The following is a 16,589-nucleotide window of genomic DNA, read 5'->3' as shown; positions in this document are numbered from 1 at the left end:
GAAAAAGAAAAGTAAATACAACAGTAAAGTTGACATTCTATATCTTTCCTTGTATGCATGTGAATCAGGCTAATTATAACATTTGTTTTTCTCTTTCATCACTTTTGTCTTATTTTTCTTTTATTTCATTTCACCTATTTCATTTATATGAAAATGGGTATCAAGATATACTCCTATCTATCATATTATATTTTTTTTATCATTTTTTGTCATAATATATATATATATATATATATATATATATATAAGACTTTATTTTTATAATTTTTTAAAATATAAATTAATTAGCTTAATAGTTAAATAATTAAATAAAAAAACTTAAAAATACACATTTAACTAAGAATATAACTAAATTCTCAATTTTTTAATTTTAATTTATTTGTTATTCATTATATTTATATATTATTTGAATTAAAATATAATTAAAACTTAATTAATATATAATATATTTAAAAATATATAAATTAATTAAAATTATAAAAAAAAAGAGTTCACTTCAAACTACTTCAATAATCAAATTTCAAAACAATAACTGGCTTCATAATCAAATTCATAATATACTTCTCATTCAATTCCAATTAGAGCATTAACCTACCACCCTAAGGGGTAATGTGTATGCGGGTCAAACTCACGTGTTAGCTTATCCAAGATTATTTTTGTGCCTAATTCTAATAATTAAATAGATAATAGACATAGTTACATTACAAGCGTTGGCATGCCAGACTCCCAACAATGAGAGTTTAGTCTCTCATAGCCATGAGAGACTTTACACTTCAAGGACTAATGTGGATGGAAGAAGAGGCTGAATGATTAGAAGAAAGAAAAGAAGGAATGACTAAAGAATGAGAGTTTCTCCTATGAAATAGACTCAGGCTTTGAATTTCTTCAATAGAGAGTTCTGAAACTCGATGTGTATTTCCCTTCTACTTCCTACTTCTTTTATGGGCCTAAAATAACTTATTTTTCACGCTGACTAATTTCATTAGATATAGTCAGTCACACAAATCACACGACAATCATGCAACTAAGTCATTAAAAGAAAAATATTTACCATGAAGTTTCGTCCATTATCATTCTTAAAATCTATCCAAATGAGTGAATGAAAAATCATAACCCACCCTTGTTACCCACCAAAAATAAACAAAAATAAAAAAGAGAATGAAAATACCACACCACTTCCAAGTTCCAACACTTCATTTGTAACTACATGTTCTTAAATTGTATCTACGAAAAAAAAATGCATCTACGCAAATTATCTTACCTTACTTTTATCATACGTTACCTTCCATCTAGTGGTGCTTCCTATTGAACAACCTAAGAAAAGCTAGCATTTTTAAAACAAATCATGAATATATTAGAATATTAACGGTAATTTTTCTCAGCTGATAAAAAAAACGGTAATTTTCCCACGAACAACTAAGTTTACTAATTATATTATATTGTGAAGTGTGAACATGTAGATTTTTTTCGTTTTCCATCATAAAAAACCTGTCAACTTCAAAAGGGAGATTTGGGTACACAAAGTGAATAAAGAGGCCCAATAATATCATAAACGCTCTTTTTTATGACCACGAATAGAAGTAGACATATCGTCTAACTTTGCGGACCTCGTTGTTTTGCTGATTTCCTAATGGCCCATTGATGCAATCCTGTTGTTTTTTCCACGCATCCCAACATGGACCATGGATATGATGGACCAAAAATACTCAACCAGTTGAAGAAATATAAACTATAGGTGGGTCTCCTTTGACTCTTCTAGTATGTTATTGGCGCTTTACCCAATTATACAACTATTTTGAATTAAAAATCATCACTGCATCTTATTTATATCGTAAAGAACAATAATATATGAATACTTGTATATTATAAACACCAATGAAATCTAACTTAACTAGTTGATCAGTATGCGTAAATAATAGTAAACCTCATCATACTTGAGATACTTGAGTTTGAGATGTGCAGCAGTCTTTTCCTTATCATACATTACTAGCATGAATATTTTCGTTCCTGTGACTCTGACTGCAGCAACTCTTCCGGTTAAAGGCATACCTTGTATTTATTTTTTCTCCCTTTCTAAATTTTGAAATTCGAAATCTTAATAATAATGATGAGAATATTGAAGTGGCAAGGCCCACTAGACGAAGGGCCGATCCCACAAGGCCTTCAACGTACCAATCCATTCCTGCCCAGCTTGCGTAATAATGTTTGATCACAAATGAGAAAAAAAAAATTAAAATAAGAGACAAATTGTACAAGCCTCTTTAAATGTGTTAGTGTTTTGTACAATGACACATTTATATTTATTTACGTAAAAGAAAAGAAAGTACTAGTATATAATTGGCAAGTTGGAAGCATTGAGTGGCTGAGCTGGCATTGAGAAAGGGGTCACCGTATTTATAAGGCCAAGCTACATAACACAATCGGGTCCCCATTTCATCGTTAAATGTTTCTAATACTTATGTGACCCATGTGAATTATGCAACCTACATAACAAACAGAATGTAGGCAAGTTCCACTAAGTTTCTGGTCGTGAAAACCTTTTCAACTTTCATAAGATGCACATTTCAACAACATCCATATAGTATACTTCTTCAGCATATAGCTTTCCCTATCTCTCCCATCTCATATTCTCCATCAATGGACAAAACAAAAAATATCGGGTTGGTTAAACATTTGCTTTTAGTTTCTTAAGAAAAAAAAAAGAATTTATGTTTGTCTTTCATTTTTGGAAATGCATTAATTATTAGGTGCGGTTCTTGTTCTTCAACAAAAAATCATTTTAATTTAAAAATGTTTTAAAAACCATTTTTGGAAATGCATTAATTATTGTCCGTTATCTTTTTACCTTTAAAACACAAGATATGAGTAATGTGTGTATATTATGTTTTGAGATGTTAATCAATGTTGCGATTTTGCTTTATAGCTTTTGTCCACATATAAAGGCGACCATCATATATATTCAAGAGAAATACCAACAATACATTAACTAAAACACTGCCTACCATAAAGAAAAACAAAAACTTTGTTGAACACAGAATGAAATTTATTAAAAATTATAAACAAAAATTGTAGATATCACTTTTTATTTAACTAGTATCACAATATACAATGCAAGTCCATTAGAAAAATTAAATTTTCTCATCTTGGAAAGAGAGAGAAAGGAGAAGAGAGTACAAGTATGAAAATTTTCTCATTGCATATATAAGAGTGAATTTTCTTTTGTTATAGGAAGTAGTTTTGTCTTTTGCATAAATTCATTGTTTTTTTTTTTACTATTTCACTCAATCAAAATTTACTCTCTTTTCTTTAAATTCTTTTCCCTCTTTTCTACTCTTATTCTTACTCACCATTTCCTTATCTGTTAACTAAACAAAAGTTAAACTTTGAAGACTGCATTAGCATTAATTTGAATACTTGATCATGATGATTTGTTTGTTTATCGAAAGGATGGGGTAATAAATCACTTGTCCACCCCACCCCCACCCCCCTTTTCAAATCAAATAAGGAGTTACCCAAAAATAAGGATATGGATGAAATAAGATTAGAATGGATGAAATGATAGAAATGATCATTGAATACAAATTTAATATAATGGATACTCACAAAAAAATATATGCAATGAGTAAGGTCGTTACCCATCAATTGAGTATGGGTGTGTATGAGAACCTAAATAATTTATCTACAACTTTTTGCAAAGAATAAATATTATATATAATCCTCACCCATCCATACTCTCCTCTCGCACGGATAATTACATATGTTTATATTTCATAACTAATATTTGAATGATATTTATGTATTTTTTTTAACAATAATGTGGAACTTTTAATTCATTTTTTTATTTTATTAACTTTTGTAGTTAATCTTAGTATTAAAATAATATGTTTTATTAGTTAATTTTGTAAAAAAAAAAAATTATACGCTAAAATACTTCATTTATAAGTTTGAATCTTTATTTTTAAAAATGAATACAAATTGAGTAATGGCTTACCTAAATCTCTCATTATTATTTCTTAGAGATCAAATGCAAATTTTAAATTCATAACCATATATGCACTTTGTTCACGAATAATTTTGGCTCTTGCAAATTAAATTATTCATGTATTTGTTTTTACGTTCTCAAGTACTGACACTACAAGAAAAATAACCTATGCCTACAGACATTTTTTTGCTACAGACATACACTAGTGTAGGTAAATCTCAAAAATACTTTTACCTACAACTAACTAATGTAGGTAAAATTCAACCACTTATACCAACCATTATTTGGTGTAGGCAAATTCATTAAAACTAAAAAAATACTTCTACCTACAACTATGTTATGTAGGTAAAACTCCAAAAAACTTGGGCCTATGAGTGATTAGTGTAGATAAAACTCAAAAGAATTACTACCTACAGAAGCACAGTGTAGGCAAAATTTTAAAAAACTTATACCTACAACTATGTGATGTAGATAAAATTTCACAAAATCTATGTCTATAATTAGTTGATGTAGGTATAACCTCAAAAGCCTTATACCTACGATTGTTGGTGTAGGTAAAACTCTTTAAGACTATTTGAATTTGAATACTAATCTCTTGTTTTTTTTAGTAAATACTCAATCTCAAAAAATAATTTTCAAAATCTAGTACAAAAATTGAAAAGTTCCACTCATAAATAATTTTTAAACTCACTTTAAAAATATATAAGAATAAATTGAACTATTAAAAAAATAAATGGTCAAATTGAATATAATAAAAAATGTAATGGCAAAAAAATATATCTTAGCTTTCAATTTAAAGTACCAAATCCATCACCATTATTTTACAATCTTAAATTTTGCACCAGTTCTTGAGTGTTTCTACCTAAAATTTAAAAAATGACAATTGGATGATGAAAAATGTATACTTTGTACCACTAATGTTTCCTTGTTTAATTTACATAGCCGTGGTCTTCAGACGTAAATATAAAATTAAAACTTTAACCATGTTTTAGGATAAGATAATAATCAATATCCAAACGATTTGTTTAGTATGGATTTCAACATGAATTCCACTTTTGTCCCGCTACTGAGATACTTTGGTTTTCCATTACGCGTTGGCTTCTCTTTCATAATGTGTTTCTATAACTAACCAAAATTAATGTCAATTATGCTAGATAACATTTTGATTTCAAGAAGTAACAGCCAAGAAACAAAAATGGGGATAAAAAGCCTGATTGGTTTCTTAAAAGAGATTACGCGACGAGAGATTTTTAAATTCCAGTGAGAAAATGACAAATAATCTTTTACAGAAAAAACAAGAGGCATGAGCTTTAATATTTGTTCACGCGTATAGATCACTCTTCGAGCTCTCATCCTCTCTCTTCCTCTCTCTTCGAGCTCTCATCTTCTCTCTTCCTCTCTCTTCGAGCTCTCATCCTCCACGGCCCCGTGTTAATGCTTTAATCTGTAACTCTCTTTCCATTCAGAGGTTACTACTATTGTACGTTTTTCTTTCTCACACTCTTTTTTATTTTTCTTTAACCTAAAACTCACTCTTTCCCCGGTTTCTTCAGAACTCCATTCTCGGCTTTCTTCGAAGCGTTGAGCTAAGGGACTTGAGGACTGAAGACAGAATCACTGTGAGTTTCCTTTTTGACGTTTGTTTGTTTGTTACATCAAAATTTTCGCCACCACGCAGTGGTATTTTTTTTTGAGTTTGTATGTGACTTTAGGTTAGGAAGGAAAAAAAAAAGGGATTGGAAACTTGGCCTTGGATTGCAATGTTACTTAGTATTTGTTCTGTTCAACAATTTCGCATCGTTGTATGTACTTAAAATTTGATAGAATTTAAAGCATTTTAATTGGAAAAGATTGTTTCTAAGGGAATGGGGTTGAATCATTTGCCCTAAGCCCCTAAGTTAATTTGAATTCAGTTGGGGATTTAAGTCACTAAACTGTGTTGTAGGAGATATGTTAGTTGCCTGAACCTCTGTTCATGGCTTTTTTGAAAACCTATTCAATTCACATTGTTTCTATTGGTCCAATTTTCCCATATAGACTACACTCTGTATGATTGAATTAATTATTATTTTGTGAGAATCTTACTTTGTACTCTGTTAGATCTCTATGAAGTTGAATATTGGGATTCGGCTTTGTACAGACCTATTATTAGTTTATTATTATGTCAAAGTTAGATTACATGATTGCTTATATATAGTTAACTTAAGGTGAGAATGAAATCCATGTAGTTTTGAGCTGGTTATTAGAGAACCTAAGACCAATAGCTTCAAATAACCCCTCTAGAAAATTGGGCTCACTTGGTGGTATGTTAAAATACACATTTGTTGAAACTTATTCAGTCCTTCAAGCAAGCTGCCTTCAACACTGGTTTAAAAACTGGCAAGCACTTAGGAGAAACAAATTGACAGCTAGCACTTTTGCTGCTGCTATTGGGTTCATAGTAAAAAAAAATAAAAAAGTGGGCAAGGTATTTTCTCTGTGAATTTTCGGTTCTCAGTTACTAACTTTTACAATGAAAGCATCTTATGGTTTAGTTTGGTGACAATTTTACCTAACATGCTTGGAAGACTGTGGCAAAGTTGACGCAAAAAACGTCTGTAGGACAAAGTCCTTTATACATTTACCTATGGATTTTGGACTTCTAGTGACAGATTTTGACTGTAGGTATAAGTCATTTTCCTTGTAGTGTGAATGTGGAGCTCAAAGCTATAAATTCTACGTTTTTCATAATTTAACGTGAAAATATCGATCTTACATTCATTTCTCAAATTGTTCTAAACATGTACATACATATATATATATACACACACACTTCATTCTTAACTTTTTATACTGTCATGTACTTTTCTTTGATTTTGGATAAGTTTCTCCCTAAATATTTATAAAAGAAGAAAAATTAACTTCTTGAAGAAGCCAATCAATTTTTCTAGCTTATTCAAAAACATGAATTTAACTTATGCTTATGGCAGGAGATTATTTTATTTTTTATTTTTATTTTATTCTATTCGTGTATAACCGTTGATGGAAATGTTATCTGAACAAAGTTTCTTAGGATAAAAAAGAGATAAATTCTAATAAGTTTTCCTCTCTTTCATTTTTTACTGTAAAAAATGTGAGGATGGTGCGAAAAATTAGGACGTGATAAACAATATTGTAATCTATATATATATAACAAAAACAATCGACTGGATCCTTTGTTTGTATAGTAATTGTCTTATGACAATAGTCATAAGGTATTGGATTCGAGCTGGAGAATAGAAAAATATATAACTAAAACTTGTATCCGTACTTTGTCCATTTTCTATCATTTATGGCACACTCAACTCAACCCAAGTGACCACTCTTCTTGAATATGCCGTTCCAGTTGAATCTAGAAAAAGTTGGTATTTTAGCAGCCTGACCATAACCAATAAAATGAGGCCAATTCCCTTCCCACTTGAGTTGCAATATGCTTTTGAAATTATTTGCCAGAGTACATTCCACACAAACTACTTGTATATACATCCATGTGAGAAGTATTGTTTTGGGACTAAGATTTAAATTCGCAATGATCTCAAAGGTGCATGCTAGCTAGTTACCTTATTGGTGCCGACAACTTGCATATCTTGTTCAAACGAGATCATCATCACAAAAAAAGTGTTGTTTGTCGTCTAGTTAGTTGGGTCGAGTACTTTAATCACTTTTCTATTCTCGCTCGCGTTCTTGCACTTTCCAATTTCGATCATGTACGTATAGTACACATTACTAGTACCAAATCTGCCCAATTATATGATGCAACGAAGAGCAGACTCTGCAACAAACACGTTTCCGATCTTTAAAATCAATACAAAAAGCACAATTGTAAATCCATACCATGGCCAAAACCATCATAATATCCAATAATGAATAAGTCATAGGATACTTTACCATTCCTGAGTATAAAATCATAAATAATTTTATGATTACTTTTTTTCTTTTCTATTAAAGTTATAAAAAAATTTATTATTTTAATGTTTTTAATACGACTTTAATGGCGTAAGCATTTTTTTATTATAAATCATAAATAATTTTTTAAAATTAATTATTATCAAATTTACGTTTGCTTTCATTTTTGGTTTTATTTAATATTTTTATATTTTTATTATATTATTTTTTATTTAATATTTTTTATATTGTTTTATTTAAGATATTTTATATATTTTTTGTTAATGTTAAAGGATTTTTTTTCCTAATTGTAATACATTCCAATGAACTTCACTTTAAAGCCGTAAATATAGTCACGACTTTAACTCCATTTTATTAGTGTTTCATTTCTTAAAAATATAGAAAATATATTAAATAAAATTATATATGAAAGCAAACATAAATTTGTTAATAACTAATTTTTTAAAAATTATTTATGACTTCTAATACAAAAGTTTAAAAAAATTTAAAATATTTATGATTTTAAAGTCGTATTAAAAAAAATTAAAATAGTAAATTTTTTTATGACTTGAATGAAAAAAAAAATCATAAAATTATTTATAACTTTGTACTCACAAGTTGTATGTTATCATACGATTTATCCGTTTCTGAATATTAATTTAACTTTTATCCTTATTTGATAATTTAGAAAAAAATTATACCTTATAATCGTTTTGCCTCCATAGCATGGTTTCCTTCTATATCTTCCAATCAAAATGCAAACTTTATTATTTAAATGTCAATTAATTAATATTACATTTACTATTTTTCTTTATAATGTCAAACAAATAGATTAATTATCTTAATTTAACCAATCGTCTAAGCTTAAATTCATGATACAAAAATGGTTAATAAAGTAAATACTTTTATGTTACATCTATCATCAGTCACTTTTAATATTTGTTTGATTAAGCGATACGATGATCACACCTCACTCTTTTTTCCATATGTCATTAAAATAATTCTTTGTTATTTTTAATTTTTTGATTATTTATCATAATTTTGGAGTCAAAATCGATTGGTACCACACATGCAGTTAAACTGTGCATCAATACTAACTGTAAAAAGGAGAGTCTGACAAGGGTTTGATAGTAGGGACTAGGCCAATATTTTTGCAAAAAGTAGCTTTCTTTTGTATTTATAAATTTCCTTTTTAGGTATGGCAAGTGACAATAATTGATGGCTCCTAATGTAACAATACGAGCTAGAAAATCGTGAGGATTACGTTAGGACATTTTCAATATATCTGTCCAAATATTAAGATTGAAAAAGATAATCTAAATCCTAATTTAAGTTCTATTATGAACTTCTAGAAAATTGTGTTGCTATATTTTTTAAGTGTTGTCATAGATACATAATATAAAAATATTAAATATATTTCATTAAATGGTTTAAATTATTTAAAAAGTATTGAATTAAATTTATAGAATGTTATGTTTTAAAAGTTATAAATAATTAAAGTACATATTATTTTATAAAAAGTAAAACATTTAAATACTATTAAGAGAAATAAAATATGCATTGTTAATGTAAATTATGTTTATATACTATTCAATTGCAAACTATCATTATGATAACTTAGTTGAGAAAAGATATTATAAAATCCATTTAAAATTCGAAAGCAGTTCTCACTCTTTCTCTCATTTAGTCATTTATTAATCTATTTCTCACTCTCTATGCGTATCAAATTGGAATCAATTGACGGTTTTTGAAAAGGTTTCTAAAATCAGATGGGTTGAATGGTTTATTCATGATTAAATAGATAATAATTAAATAATTTTAATTTTTAATATAATATATTGAATAATATTATAATAAAAATAGAAAAATATTCACAATTTATAATATTTATCACAACTTGTAGTATATATAATAATGAAAATTAAATATGAAATAAATTAAGTTTTTAAGGCCTTTTTCTAATGAAAAAATGTTTAACAACACACAGTAATATTTATTAAAAATTATAATTAAAAACGAATTAAATAAATAAAATTGATATAACTATCAACCATCATAATACTGTATTAAGTTAGAATTACATCCATCATCATAATATTGAAATTTTTTTATTTAAAAAATTATTGTGAACCTATCTGAACCATTATGATTAATTTTAAACCAATTTAAACAATTTATTCTAATTATTTACAAAATTAAACCAATTTTAAAGATTGATTAAACTAATTGGATGATCAATTCTCAGTTGAACTGGTCGAATCCCCTCCATTACAATTCTAACAACTAAGATTTTTACTTGCGGAGTTGTAACCCAACAGTTGTATATATACCTTCTTACGTTTTGTGTTTAAACTAATAAAATAGGATCCTCACCCTTCATTTAAAAAAAAAATCAAAAGTAATTAATTATTTTTAAAACTTCTTTTTTTACGTCGAATTTTTTTCAAATATTCGATACTGTTTTTGTTAAAAATTATCTCACAACAAGTAATCTTACTATATATTTATTATTCACAACAAAACTCTACTTTTAAATATTTAGTGCAATTACATACTTAGCAATTAAATTTATGTATTATATTAAATCCTACACATGTTTATCCACGTGATGAATATTGGACAAAGTATTAATTACTTATATATTTTATTTAATTACTTTTAGTTTTAATTTTTTTAATTTCAAATTTAAATTATTTCAACTCTAAAATTAATTACTTTCAAGAATGTCTTAATTCTCAGTTTACTCCTCCTGAAAAAATAATGTCATTCTTAATTTTCTTAAAAAATAATTGCACATATATTTTTTTATTATTAATTATGTATATTCTTTTTTTAAAAAATGAAGTTAATGTGTTCTAATCACTATACTATTTTCTAAATACATTTGTGTCATTTTTATTTGCCTCCTCAGATAAATAAGGAATTTAAATCTAGCAATTGAATTAAAAAAATAAAATTTTCATGGGTTATCCCACATAGCAAGCTAATGAAATCAGTTATTATATAAAAATCTTATATTAAGTGAGTCTAATTCAATTGAGTAATGTGTATGAGTTTGTAAGTTATTTTTTATTATTCAATGAAAATGAAAGAGAAAAAGAAATATAAAATAAAATAAATAACATAATAGAGAAAAGAAAAAGTAAGTTATGAAAAAATATTGTATAACGTGTCTGTAGGTAAAAGTATTTAATGGAAATAACTTACGATAAGATAATCTTAATACAAAAAAAAAAAAAAACTTACAATGATATGAAAAATATCACTTGAAAAATTATATTTTTTCTTAAATTATGAGTAAAGACTTCGGTGGGAACAGTTATTTATGATAGCTTTGAAACACCACATATAAGAAAGATTGAAGTGATAAACAAATTAAATTTGACTAATAATTATTAACGAGTACGTGCACATGTAATGTATCCAAGTATATAGAAAGAAAGTCTACCGGCAATTTGTTAAATTAGGACTAATCCCATACGCTAAAGATGGGGAGAAACCTCCCCAAAAACGAAGGAAGGAAGGAAGAAAGACAGGCCTTAAATCAAAGAAATAAAACTTAAAATTAACCATCTTATAACTTATAAGATGATTTATTAAACCTCCACTAAAAGAAATTATGATTCATTAAACAGTTTTGAATTGCAATATAGTAATAGAGAAAGGCGAGGACAGGTAAATAACAGTCCCTATTATCTCTGTCCCATATTTACATATAACCATATCCAATTTTAATAAGTATTTTACCAATAATATATATATATATATATATATATATATATATATATATAATTTATTTGAGTAAAAAAAATCTATATATATAATTTATTAAATTATTAAAATTTATAATCATAAAAGTTAATGTCATACACAGAGAAACCTCCCAAAAACTAAAAAAAAAATGTTTTAAAACCAAGAAGAAAACTTAAAATTAACCAGTGTAGAACTGTAAGGTGATGAGATTATAAAATACAAAAGACGGTTTTATTAGTTTCTTTGTATGTTTATGTAGGATGCATGTCTGCAAGGACAAAGACCTTGAACTCTCTCATTCAGATAACTCCAAGTAAATTTTTGAATCGTGAAAGATGAAATTTATCAGTTTTCACTCATGAATGATGGTGTGTCATGCAGATAAATTCTCTTATACAGTAAATTTTTAAAATCTTTTTTTATAATAACAAGAGAGAGAGATAGAGGATGGAGAGAGAAGAAAGAAAAATGCTAAATGAGATAGACCATATATATGATACAAAGATAAAGAGAGAAAATAACATTGTAAAACGTGTCATAAAATATATTGAAATAATAATATAACTCTAGTATGTCTGTATTTGTACTTTATAAAAGAGAAATTGTATTTATATATGGATTTTATACAAAAAGTTATTCATAAAAAAAGAGATAGAAAATAGCTGGCAGAACTACTGCTGTCACTAGTTGAGTTCCACTTCCACCTATCTTTCTCTCTGGCTTAGGGACATCATTTACAACACAGTGATTATTATTTATTTAAACAGATAGCTAGCTAGATTAAGACAATAAAGGAAGTAGATAACGCAGACCATGCCTGAGAGTTCAGAAGGAGAGTGAAAGGTTTTGGTAATATAGGACAAGGCAATTAGGGAGATGCAACTTGCTTTCTCCATATTTAATCAAAGAAAGAGAAATGCATATATGGCAATCGTCCATCGTCCAGATCCTTCTCTCAAAAGTCAGAAAACACTAAATACCCCTGAACGTCCTAGCTCGTCTCTCTCATAATTCTTTTGTCCCCATACCCCCACCCTTCAGAAACCATTAATTAAAACATACAAACAAACAGAGCACAAGACAAAGAGAAGAGAGAGCTATACCTCCAAAAGCAAAAGATGAAGATCCAGTGTGATGTGTGTGACAAAGTGGAAGCCTCCGTCTTCTGTCCTGCAGATGAAGCTGCTCTTTGCCATAGCTGTGATCGCACCATTCACCGCGCCAACAAGCTTGCAACCAAACACGCCCGTTTCTCTCTCCACTACCCCACCTCCAAAGACTTCCCTCTTTGTGATATATGCCAAGTACTCTCACTCCTTCCTACTTTCTTCTCTCTTCCATTTTCTACCACCATCTTCTCAAATGATTCAAAGTAATTTTTTCAGGAATTCGATCCATGAGTCTGTCTATACGTACACGTGAAAAAATATCTCTTACAAAAAGTTTATCTATTTATATATAAAAAAATATGTGTTGGAAGAGGTCACTCTCTTATCCATGTCTCCACGTCTGTGTGTATAAAAAGCATCTGTTAAAAAACAATCTCTTGCATGAATCTTTTTATTTCTAGACATTAGTTTTTGAGTCTCGGACTCGGTTATATCCTTGATTATAAAAATAATAAAAAATATTTGTTAAAAGAAGTAATCATTTATTTATTTAACAGGAGAGGCGTGCATATCTATTTTGCCAAGAAGACAGGGCGTTGTTATGCAGGGAATGCGACGTTCCTATCCACAGAGCCAATGAGCATACCCAAAAGCATAACAGGTTTCTTCTCACGGGTGTGAAGCTCTCTGGTACTTGTTTAGATCCTGCTTCGTCCTCCACCAATTACACCAATAATAATAGAGTCACTGGCTCTGAAGGAAGAAACGACGCTCGATCTAGAATGAACAGACCCAGATCATCAGTTTCCAATGAAGAAAATGCAAGTAATTCTTCTTGCAAGGTTGAAGACAACGTGGCTAGTGACACTGGTTCGATTTCAACTAGCAGCATTTCTGAGTACTTGATTGAAACAATACCCGGTTACTGTTTTGAAGACCTCCTTGATGCTTCGTTTGCACCTAATGGTTTCTGTAAGGTTTGCTTTAAACCTTGTATATATATATATATATATATATATATAATAGCTAGTAACTTGTTTTTCTTCTCAGGTTTTATTTAACAACTTTGAACCGTGTTTGTTGCTGTTGCTGCAGAAGCAGAACTTTGATCATCCCTGGGCGTTTCAGGACCAAAAGCGAACAAGTGGAGACACTATGGCCGTGCCGTTCCTGAAACTAGTCATCCATTGATCAAAATATCTAAACCCTCGCGGTCATAAACTGTTTGTAAAAATCTGTTGGAAAATATCTTCTTTATTTTTGTTATTTGTAAAAATCTGAAACTTTATGATTTTATTTTTTATTCTCTATTCCCAACCACAGTTTCGGCCTCTTATTTTAGTCTCTCTTTTTTTTTTTCTCAATTTTCATTTGGTTAATTAATGATATATTTTTGGGGGGGTCCATGCTTTTATTAACATGAATTCATTGAACAGCGCAACTGAATATTATTATGTGCCACTTTCTTAAACTGGAAGTAGGCTGGCTAAACCTTTAGCATTTTTTTTATATGACAAGTAACTTTATGCGTATAAAAAAAGGTCTTAATGCATCTTTAAAGCTATCAGTATTTTCATAACATGGCTATCAAATTGTCATAATTCGTAGTCAATGCTAACAATTAAACAAGAACAACAACCGACAGTGTTTGCGTAGTTGTAATGTGCGACGTTGATTGATCGTGATGGATAGCAGGATTTTTCTAGCTGTTATGTTCGTCACCTTGGGGGATATTAAGAGAACGACTTCACATTAGCTTCAAAACCGAACAAGGGGTTGGTGCACGGGCCATTTTTCTTAAATTTTTTTTATTAGAACTGAATTTGATAAAACTAATTTTAAAGTACAGTATTAAATTAACATGATTTATGATGTGTAGTTAAATTAATTTAAACCACAAATTTTACATCAAGAATTTGTCGAAACATACACTAAATCTTATACCTGACTTCTTCTTTGAGTTAGTTTAGTTGAGATATTTTGACACCTATAGAAATAGAGAGAAATGAGAGATGAAGAGAGAGAGAGAAAAATGATAAATATTAAAAAGACATTCGTATTAAAAGGAGTTCACATTAATGGTATATGCTTGGAACATTAAAGAGAAAGTGAGAGATAAACGAAAAGTTTAAAATGTGAGCTGAAAGAAAACTGAAGCCGTGGGATCGGTTCAAGTGTAAGACGGCTCAAACCCTAAAAAATGTTATTTAATATTAATATTTATATAACTTTTATTATTAGCTAATTTACTAATTTAGTGTAGTGGTAACTAAGGTGTGCTTTTTCCTTAATGAATAGTGTTTGTACCCAAAGAAAAATATGCCAGGCTGACCTTCAGTAAGAAAATAAAATATATTTTTTTTGTTTTTAGAAGTTAATTTTACTCTCTTTTTCCTACTTTCTCTCCATCAAGCAAAAAAAAAAAGCATCTTTAAATATTTGATTTAATTCCAAACTTCTTTACTCTTAATAATTTATATGATAAATTTTACCAAATATGTTGTTTCTAACTTATTTTTATAAATTTTCTTAATTTTTATAGTATAGTTTCTTACGTGACGAGTTTGTTATTAATTAAACTGTTTATTTAAACACACTCTAGATGTTAAAAGGCCCACGCCCACGAAGGCCCGTCTAAGTTTGACCCAACCTGGAGAGGAAGATGTCAGCGATACAAATGCCTTGTTTTGCTTTTCTTGAAACAAGACTGGAATCATGTGATAATCATCGATAGCTGATGATGCATGTGGTTTAAAAAAAAACTAAAATGAAATGAAATGTTTGTCCTCTTATTTCTTGAGCTATTTTATACCTTAATTTTTAAAAATGTAAAATTTGAGTTCCTTTAATTAATTGAGACATTTCATTTTTGATTTTTTATTTTTTTTATGATTTTAGTCTATTTTTTAATTTTTTAATAAATTAAGCTTGTTAGTAATTAAATAATTTTAAAAAATATTTGTCACACGAATAATAAATAGATGTGCTACAAAATATATCAATGATTGAAATTAGGCACAAAGACTTAAATTGTAGTACAAAACGAAATGCCACTAAAATTATTAACTTTTTAAAAATAGAGGATCAATGTTTCAATTAAAAAATAAGAAAACTAAAATTAATGTGAAAAGATAGGAGGATGAAAAAATCATTTTATAAAAAAAAAAAATTGAGATATGGGGAGGCATGTGGTCTCATTTTGAAATCAATTAGATCAGGTGGAGGTTAGCGTTTATCATAACTAGGATTGATTTTGAATTAATAGACATGAAACCCCGAAGCCATCTCCAATTGAATAAAAACGAGAAGCAAGAAGATCACCTACAAAACGATTGCGAATCATTGTTTCATCTTTCTAGATCAGCGTATAATTTTTATTATTATTAATAAAGCGCATCAAACGAAGATGACTTGGTTAAAGAATTTTTACCAAATTATTCAGTTAAAGATGCTCATCACTTATTTACAAACACTCACCTTGTGTATTTGGAGTTATTGGCAACGTAGATAGTAAATAATGATTTTAAAGATATACAGCTTGTTTGAATAAGAATATCTAGAAGCATTTTTAGAATAAGAACATTAGGGGAAAAATGAAATAAACTTTTCATTAATTAACAATAGCTTACATAAGTTTATTCAATTAGTCCCGAAATTTATCTCCCGAACATGCGTTCAGGAGGTCCAAAGCCATTTAACCGCGGGTTAGGTTTCATTATCAAAGTAAATTTTAATCTAAACGTAAGAAATAGAGTCTTGAATTGGTGATTGTGGGCGGCAACCACCCTCTCCAAAGAAATCTCCCCAGGAAGAGTCTACTTGAATAACCATGGAAAAACAAA

General features: G+C 28.6%; 1 protein-coding gene across 2 annotated transcripts; it reads left to right on the top strand.

Moving 5' to 3' along the window:
- Positions 1-12,306: 12,306 nt before the first annotated feature.
- LOC100786372 (B-box zinc finger protein 20) lies at positions 12,307-14,069 on the top strand. Of its 2 annotated transcripts, none has more exons than XM_003527098.5 (3): positions 12,307-12,942; positions 13,305-13,719; positions 13,843-14,069. In XM_003527098.5, coding segments are annotated over exons 1-3 (603 nt in total). In that variant the 5' UTR covers positions 12,307-12,756; the 3' UTR covers positions 13,845-14,069. The 2 variants fall into 2 exon arrangements, with proteins under 2 accessions (XP_003527146.1, XP_006581111.1); XM_006581048.4 differs by having other exon boundaries at positions 13,305-13,724.
- The last annotated feature ends 2,520 nt before the right edge of the window (positions 14,070-16,589 follow it).

Source organism: Glycine max, chromosome 6 (genome assembly GCF_000004515.6).
Source record: "Glycine max cultivar Williams 82 chromosome 6, Glycine_max_v4.0, whole genome shotgun sequence".
Taxonomy (NCBI): domain Eukaryota; kingdom Viridiplantae; phylum Streptophyta; class Magnoliopsida; order Fabales; family Fabaceae; genus Glycine; species Glycine max.
This window is presented reverse-complemented; position numbering and strand designations above follow the sequence as displayed.